Consider the following 9396-nt stretch of genomic DNA (forward strand, 5'->3'; position numbering starts at 1 on the left):
CCAAACAAAAGAGTTTTGCTTTCTTTAGTTGTTTATCTTTGCCAATCCATATCTCTTTTTATCTATGAATCTATGATTAGAACCTCAAAGTCTCAGGTTCATTAGAAACAAAAGCACCCACTTCATGTAATAAACATTATAATAATGATAAACTTATGATTATGATGCTTCAAGACATGATAATCATGTTAAAAAAGATCAGTGTTTTTATTCTAACTTTACGTCTTTCAGTATATGTGACTCCTGCTATATTGATTACAGTGTTTCATAAAATTCAAATTAAATTGAGTGTATGTGCAATACAATTATTTCTATAGATGAATATACAAATAGAGAGAGAGAGAGATGAAATGGCTTACAGCAACATAGATGTCCTTGAGAGCAAGACCATAAAGGAGCCATATGACAGCACTAATTGTAAGGGTTAAGGATAAGCTAAAGGGCATGTACTCCACACTCCTTGTCTTTATAACCGTCCTCTATATTTTAAACAAAAATATATGTTAATCATTGAAACTAAATCACAGTTTAATGGCCTCTTAATTAGTTAGTACTTACGATTATGCTTAGAGGGGCGGCGAAAACACAAACAGAGAATCCAACACAGATCCCTCCGATAATCTTAGCACGTGTTGCTCCTTTTACCAAGAACTGGCAGATAAGGAGAATGATACAGAATCCTCCAAAGTTCATAAGAAGTAATATCTTCACTGTCAACATCTGCAGCATCCATTAAGAAATGTTTTCTTTAGCGACTTCATTTGATTTTTTAACCACATGCATGTTGACATATACGAGGAGCTGAGGATTTTTTTACGTACCCGGGCTGGCTTGGGAGCGTAGGCAAGGAACATAGAGATGTAGATGGTTTCGATGAAGCATCCAAAGGCGTTAATAGTGACGAGGAGGAAGACATCTTTCTTCTGTGTCGCATAGTAAAGCCAAAGCGTTGCACTGAAGAGCGCCACAACATAAGGAAGAGATTGAAACCCTTCTGTTGTCTTCTTCTTCCAAATTCTATAGAATGTTGGCCTGCGTCCAAAATTAATCTAAATATTAATTACTCAAATTATAAGGGAGTATATAACGTAGTCATATTTATTTTTATATATGTATACTCTGATTTAAACATATTTATTAGTTTATTACTTACACAGGAGAGAGGAACACGGCGAAGGAGATGACATTGCCTGAAAATTATGCAAGGATATAGCAAAATATGGTATTAGTAAATAGATATTAAATCTCGAGACTTTAGATTAGTTTTACAGAACTTGATCAAGCATATCCATAAGAAATGAACACAACGTTAGTATCATACCGAGCAAGCCAAAGACGAAGGCCCATGTGTTTTCGGTGTTGAGGAGAGTCATCCTTTTCTTTTGGTATATATAAACTAGTTTAAGGTTTTTTTATGAGGAAGAAGAAGAGAGATGACACTTAGATTGGTAAGTGTTTTCTCTTAATATAAAAGCTTATGGCACGAGCTTAGTGTTTCGGGGACTTCACGTATATATAGGGGGTTAGGGCTAAAGAGAGGAATGGGGTGTGTGTGGGAGAGATGGAAAAAGAAGAAATGTTTTGTGTGAACAATAATATTTTTGAATACTTTTGAAAAGAGATAATTAAAAAAGCGTTAGTGTCATTGTAGTTGTATAACAAATGAAAGACCTACAACAATAATTCACACGCTAAACCATTACCAAATTACATACATTTTGACGTACAGAAAACAGTTCAGTTATCAACATAACCTTTTTTGGGGTTTGGCTTAAGAGATAATACATAATTAGTTCTATTCATAAATCATAATGCTTGTCAATCTCAGTTTAGGCAAGCTCTTTTTTTGAGGATTATGTCTAGATTCTACCTATGATCCGTATATACACCCATGTAGTATGATTGAAAAATTGGAGAATGACATAAATAATGACCTAATTATTGTACGATTTTGTGGTTTTTGACCAACTTTCTTACATATTTACATAATATATTAAATCTTTATGTACGTTATTCGGTAACTTTGGTCGTTTGATATTTTTTTCTTTAAGATTATGTCATTTAAATTATTCTACATATATTGCTTAATTATTATACGCACATATACGTCATTTCGTAGAGTTACTAATTTAAACCAACCTAGTAATCACAAATGATCAAAATGAATGATTATATACTTTGCGGAAAACAATTTGGCATGTCGTGGAAAAATTATATTTCATAAGTTTTATGTACGTTTAATTGTATATGAATGTACAACTATATAAATAAATACACGATATAGATTACAATATTATCATTCGACTAGCTAGTTGTTCTCTATACATCAATAAAATATTAGATAATCTGGAATTTGCTTTAGATCTTAAAAGAGAGTGAGATTTGCAAAGTTCTCACTACATTACGTTACTAAGCAAATTAGTTCACGTGACACTGTATGTCAAATATTATGCTGTTTTCACTTTAGCTCTTTTTAATCCTGATATTCATATTTCTTTATGAACAAAAAAATAATTAGCCGTTTCTCAATCATTCTTATTTTGTCTGTATCCTTGTTTAAAGAATCGTTAGAAACTAATCGGACGTTTGTGATAGACTTAGCGTCTACCGAAAAAATTGAACTAGTTGGACGTTTGTGATAGGCTTAGCGTCTAGCGAAAAAAATTGAACACTAAGTAAAGATGAATCCAAACTAGTTTTAGAACTATTTTAATAAATAAATAAGAATATATGATATTAAATATATGTATAGTTTTATCTATGTTAATAAAAAAACATTAAATAAAATGTAAAACTATAATACTGTTTTTAAAATTATGGTAAACACATAATAACATATTTTAAAAAAATTTTTAAAAAAAATTTCATTAAAAGTTTATACATTAAATTTCTGATTAATATTTGGCTTTTAAAATAATTGGTATACACAAAACTAAGTGGAGAGTAATCAGATTATAAGAAAAATAATCAGATTAAACAGAGACTAATCGGGTCACTGACATTAATTGAAGCGGATAAGATGAGCTTAGCAATTTTGGACTGTATAATCAGTATTAGACTGAGATTTTTAAAACTACCATTGAAATAAATAATAAATAGAATCTTTCTTTATTTTACACATATGTAGGAGCTCATAGTTCTTCTTTTCGTTGTTGTTGAAACTATAGTAGTTTTTTTGTCAAAGTATTCTCCATTAAAATCATATTAAGTTTCTATTTTATATCGTAGTTGAAATACCTTTTTAATCTTTTCAAATCCTTTTGAGTTAAGAGAAAGTAAAACTCTTTGACGATTTTATTATTATATAAAAGTAAAACGTGATGGATGTATAAATACTAGTTTTCAGCTGGTATACTTACACATGGGACGACATAAAAATTTATATCATTTACAGAATGTAGTTATATACTTGTCATTCTAGTACAGGTTTTAGATATTTAACTAAAAAAGGATTTATTTAGAGACTAAATATTGATAAATATCTTAAATAACCCATCATTAGCTTAATAAACTTGAACTACTAGCTAGTTTTACTGCGCCAATAGGTCTCACATGGTTACCATTTTGTAAAGTGTTCAGGCCGTTTTAGGTTAGTTCAATTTACATGCATAGAGCATATACTTTTTCTTATTGTTTTGGAAATTGCGATATGATATATTTTTTTTCCCTTCAAAACAACCATTAGTTGTTCAATGATGTAATCATCTGTAGACCTAAATTAATAAATAGCAAATCTCTATGTGCATAATTTACTTTATACTATACGTTCGTTGAAGGTAACGAATCTGACCGGCAATAAATTAGTAATTGGTAATCTATAAACTAAATTAATTAAATGTGAATCACGATTTCTGTTGTAATAAACAAATCTTGAATCAATAAACACTTCATTTTTTAGAGATATATCAATAATAACCTCACTCGCTCTGGTACCCTAAACTATTTCCGGATGGGAGGTTTACGGTTCAGTCAGCATATCGTTTCATTACTAGAGATACTGTACCGCAACCAGATTTAAGTGCTCTATTTGATCGTGTATGGAAGGTTAGGGTACCAGAGCGAGTGAAGTTATTTCTTTGGCAGGGTGCTCACCAAATCTTGATGACAAATATGGAGCGAAAGCGTCGACACCTATGCGATAATGGGATTTGTCAGGTATGTAAGAGTGGAGAAGAAACAATTATTCATATTTTGCATGATTGCCCTGCCATGTCAGGAGTTTGGAACAGGCTAGTGCCGAGACAGAAAAGAGATGCTTTCTTTCAAAGGACTTTGTTTGAATGGATCTACGCGAACCTGGGGGAGCAGTCTGATGTTGGTGGTTGCCCATGGTCCACGGCTTTTGCTATGACTGTTTGGTGGGGCTGGAAGTGGAGGTGTGGCAATGTTTTTGGTGTGGTGGGTAAATGTCGAGATAGAGTGAAGTTTCTGCGAGATCTTGCTAAGGAGGTTTACCAGGCAAATTTAGAGACGAGTAAGGGCGATAGAAGACCTAGTAAGGTGGAGCGGTTGATCGCATGGGTCCGTCCTAGGGAAGGGTGGTGTAAAGTTAACACCGATGGGGCGTCTAGGGGTAACCCCGGGTTAGCAACTGCAGGAGGAGTTTTGCGGTCTACTACTGGGGATTGGTGCCGTGGGTTTGCTTTGAATATTGGTATTTGTTCGGCACCATTAGCAGAACTTTGGGGGGTTTACTACGGTTTGGTACTGGCTTGGGAGTGTCAGATGAGCTATGTTGAGTTGGAGGTGGACTCTGAGGTGGTTGTTGGTTTTCTACAGACAGGGATCAGTGATTCTCATCCGTTGTCATTCCTAGTGCGTTTGTGCTATGGCTTTCTTGTAAAGAACTGGACAGTTCGAATTTCTCATGTGCATAGAGAAGCTAATCGTCTAGCAGATGGATTAGCTAACTATGCGTTTTCCTTACTGCTTGGGTTTCATTATTTGGACGTTTGTCCGGTAGATTTGTCTTTCATTCTGTTAGAAGACTCTAATGGGACTGCGATCCCACGCTTTGTTTCGTTGTAATTTTCTTTTTTCTAAATAAATTGTAGGGGATTCAATCCCCTACAGCCTACCAAAAAAAAAAAAAAAAACAAATCTTGAATCATGCAATTTCTTGTAAGTTGTAACTAATTACACCTTTTTCGGATCCTATTTTAGAACTTTATTTTAATGCTCTGTTACAGTAAATAGTTTGAAACGAAAGCTTAATCAAAATTTGTGTCGGGGAAACATAAAAAAAAAAAGAAGAAGAAGAAGAAAGTAAGATCATTTTCAATACGTCAGGCCTCTCCGATGCGTGTGGACGTCACGCGCGCATTAGAGGTAGAAAGCTCTGTTAGCATTACAAGTGGCAAACTTTATACAGTGCCAATAATACGTATAAACCTTTTTCTTGTTTTGCCGGTAGATGTGTGCGTAACCACCTTTGCTTTGTCGTACTTGTATAGTTGTACATGGATATGGATGGACACATATAAGGAAGGTTTTTTTTTATCGCATTGGTTTTTAACGTTCCCAAGTCAATAACATATGATCAGATCATTTGCCACTTTGGTATGAATGGTCGAATCAATAAAAATGGCTGGTTAGTTAGTTTAAGAGTTTGATTAGTTAGTTTTAAAAACAATTGGTTTATACGATCTAGTATTAGTTATGCTCTCTTTAAAAAAAAAAAAAGTTTTATCAGATAAGCTGTGAATCTGAATGGTGATCCAATGAACGATTGTACACAATAAAAACGTTTATTATCTCCTTTCTACACACTAAGTCTTCTATCTAAAAGAGTAAAAAGTAAATTACAGCATGCATAACATTTACATTATCATCATCATATCTTTCGATTGGAAAGAAACGGCATGGTACGCTGAATATAACAAATATAATTTAGGGATATTCACTTACAAAACATTCTTAATTAAATTTTAATACAAATACTTTTACCACACTTCTTTACCGGTACAAAACATTATTAAAGTTATACCTTTCAACTCCATACTATTTCTCATTACCATTATCATACAGTTTATACCGCGATGGTGTACAACAACTTTATTTTCGACCTTTGATGTTTGCAAGACATGTGTCATTTATCCGAAAAAGGTAAGATATTTTCTTACGTAGATGAATGCTTTGACCAAAATCAATGGATATAAATTGTTAATCATTCATCTATATTATTCGTGATCAGTATACTGTATACAGTATATATTTTCTTAAGAGCATATTTGGAAAACGATTCATTGATAAACGTCTCGAGTATGTAACAATCTTATGATGCGAGATATGTTGATTTTTTTTTCAGTATTTATATATGTGAAAGAAAGATGTACGTAAAATATAACTTATGGTTAATGAGAAATTAGTCCTTATGTTAATATATATGATGGGGTTACATAGAAATATATTAAAAATGCAATAATTGATTGAGTCACTAGTTAAATTAGCTATGTCTATTATTCGGCCACTAAATAGCTTTGTCCTATATATCTAATCGGACTTTTGATTCATCTGAAATATAAAATAATACTATGCTTTCCAAGATTTAATAGTTTTGATTATATATGAATATGCACGAACCAAATAATATGAGCGAGTTTAGTCCGGAATAGAGGCTTTTTATAAATTCTGTAATCTATTATAAATTTCTAGGATTTGAAGATGACTATGCTTTTTTTTTTCTTTTCAACAAGATGACTATGGTTTTAATTGGTGAATTTCATCTACTCGCATGTGTTTTCAATTTTTTTAAAAAATTATAGTTTGATTATATTGCTTTAATTTTGGTTTGGTTTTACCATTCAGTTTAATCCAATAGGAGGCTTGTAAACTGAGTTTACTGTTTACTTGCTTAATTATATGAGATAGGTTTACGTAATGGCTTCTTGTGACAATGAACATATTATATATGTGTATAAAACCCAAATGACATAATATCTAGCTAGTGTGACCTCTATATATTATTGTTTAGCTTTCAATCGATCTTTAGACACATAGTATATATTAACTAAAATTTAAGGTTAAATACACTATTTTTCTCAATAGTGGTCAATGTACTCTGACTCTGACGACAAAGAAATAAGATTCTCCTAAATGTTTTTTTCTCTCTAGTTATCTCACGTTCCCACTACAAAAAATTAGTAAGTGACAACAATTCCGTTATTTCGGTATAAATATTGTTTCTTCGTTTTAGATTCATTTAGAGAAAAGCTAAAACCAAATTCTTATTTGTCTTTTCCTTTCTATGTGGTTAACCACCTGATTCAGGTGACCTGAGTCAGCAGACTCGTCAAATCTCATAGCTTTGTTTCAATCATCGCGATCGTATTAGCGAATTAAAAGCAAATCCATTAGCGAACTAACATAAAACTGCTAAAATACATACACATCATTTATATATATTATGGGAAAACAAGAACCTGATTTTAAGACAAATTCTATAATAACTAATTTAAATATATTTTTTAAACGATATGTATAGCAACTCTCTTTTAATTATAGTTATGATAAACATTAGTTAACTTGATATATGTTTCATACACTTAACAATATATATATATATATACACATATATAAGGAATTAAATTGGGACATTTTTAAAAATATATTGTAATTGTGTAAAAGAGGACAAACATAAAAATGACCAAGAAAATGGATATTTTTTTCAAAAATATCTCAAAAAGACAATTCTAACAAATTCTCAATTAAACAGTAGCAAACCATTTTCGTTACCACTTAACAATTCTTAAGAAAAATATTTTTTATATACAACTTATTTGGACTGAATATCAGACCAAAAAAAATAGTATCATTAGATATATTTATGTATTCGAATTTAAGGTAAACCAACTTAGACTTTCATATTTTCTTTAATTATTTGGTTTGAGCTTCTTGCCATTACGCATATGTATAACTAGATGTACGATTAATATATACGCAAACAAAAAAAAAGAAGGCAAAATGAGAAATCGTAGTCCCATAATTGGTTACGTTTCCAAATTCCAACCTCCTCCACCATCCAAGCACCACTTGGAAAGTTCATACAACTTGAGCCATTGCTTTAAAGAAAGGTCACACACCACATTTCCTTTTAAACTCTTTTTATATTCTAAGATAATTCATGCAATATTTAGAATTGTTATTATTTGTGATTGTAGATATTCTGCTACATTAATTAAAAATGTAGTGGGCTAGTCCTCATCTAATAATATCTTTCAAATTTTCCAAATCATGTGTATATTAAAAAAAAATGAATTACAAGAAATAAAACGACCATAAATAAAATTTAACTACCAAGAAACAAATCAATGTCTTATTTATTTTTGAGAAATTTCATAAAACTTCGTGTTTAATTATGTTTCTAAAATTATACCACAAGTTAAAATAAGAAAAAGGGCCAAAAAGTTTTTAAAAAATTACGATGGGTTCCGAGAGAGAGAGATACATGTTATTTTTGGACAAACTCCAAAAGACACATGTATGTAACCTTAACTACACACATAAGATATGTGATCGATAATTATCCTAGTTAAGCTTTTTGTATTTCTTGTTTTGTTAATTGTCTTTAACAAAAATAAAACCCAATTGTTAAATAAGAATTCGAACGACTTACAAAAATTTAAGAACGTGATTTAAGAAGGCGATTAGTACGTAACATTGTAACGTGATTTTAAAATATAAGAAGTCTCTCTAGATGTAAAGCATTTTTAAGGTTAAAATCTGTTTAAGGAAAGCTGCAGGTTTTATACAATAAACTTTGTAACTTATGAAAATTTTGAAGCTTCTATGACCGTTGTGGTACTCTCTTATTGGAAATATACTTTGTTTGGGTATTCTTTAGAAACTTTTGATGCATCCACTGGACACGGAAGATACATATGTATCGTAAATGCAACCACGTAATGAACAAATGATTAACCCATGCATTGTTATATCATAATCAAACCGCCACGTTGTTCCAAGCAATCATATAATTCTGTCACACCTCTGATTTCTTTGTCATGCTAATGTCAAACCTTCACATAAATTAAATGGTAATAATTAGGGTAATGATAACGAGGTAAGTAACACTTTTAAAGACAGTTTACCCTTGATAATCTACTAGTAGTAATTAACTAGCATAATTTAGAAATTAGATAGTTTTGCTGTTTTTTCCCACTCAATCCAAATGTCGAAGTAAAAAGAGTTAGATGAAACAATGATAATTTTGCTGTTTTTCGAATAATCAAGGAAATTATTCAATAACCAAGATTATGCATGATAGAATTGTGAATACTTATCAAGTTATCGTAATTTTTTTTTTTTAAATACATTAAAATTTACTCTTTCTAATAGCATTTTAGTTGCATATAACTATTATAAAGTATGATAAATAAGACTAGTTTGTCCTAATAG

At 31.2% G+C, this 9396-nt stretch overlaps 1 protein-coding gene across 1 annotated transcript in view; it reads right to left on the bottom strand.

Moving 5' to 3' along the window:
- LOC104711371 (bidirectional sugar transporter SWEET11) overlaps positions 1-1500 on the bottom strand; it is a 2691-nt gene extending 1191 nt beyond the window's left edge. Inside the window, exons 1-5 of the mRNA XM_010428070.2 lie at positions 1322-1500; positions 1154-1190; positions 822-1032; positions 559-720; positions 360-479 (exon numbers count right to left, since the gene is read on the bottom strand). Of these exons, the coding sequence (XP_010426372.1) occupies positions 360-479; positions 559-720; positions 822-1032; positions 1154-1190; positions 1322-1373 (582 nt within the window). The 5' untranslated portion in view covers positions 1374-1500. The remainder of the gene's footprint in view (positions 1-359; positions 480-558; positions 721-821; positions 1033-1153; positions 1191-1321) is intronic.

The sequence above is a fragment of the Camelina sativa genome, chromosome 9 (assembly GCF_000633955.1).
Source record: "Camelina sativa cultivar DH55 chromosome 9, Cs, whole genome shotgun sequence".
NCBI lineage: Eukaryota > Viridiplantae > Streptophyta > Magnoliopsida > Brassicales > Brassicaceae > Camelina > Camelina sativa.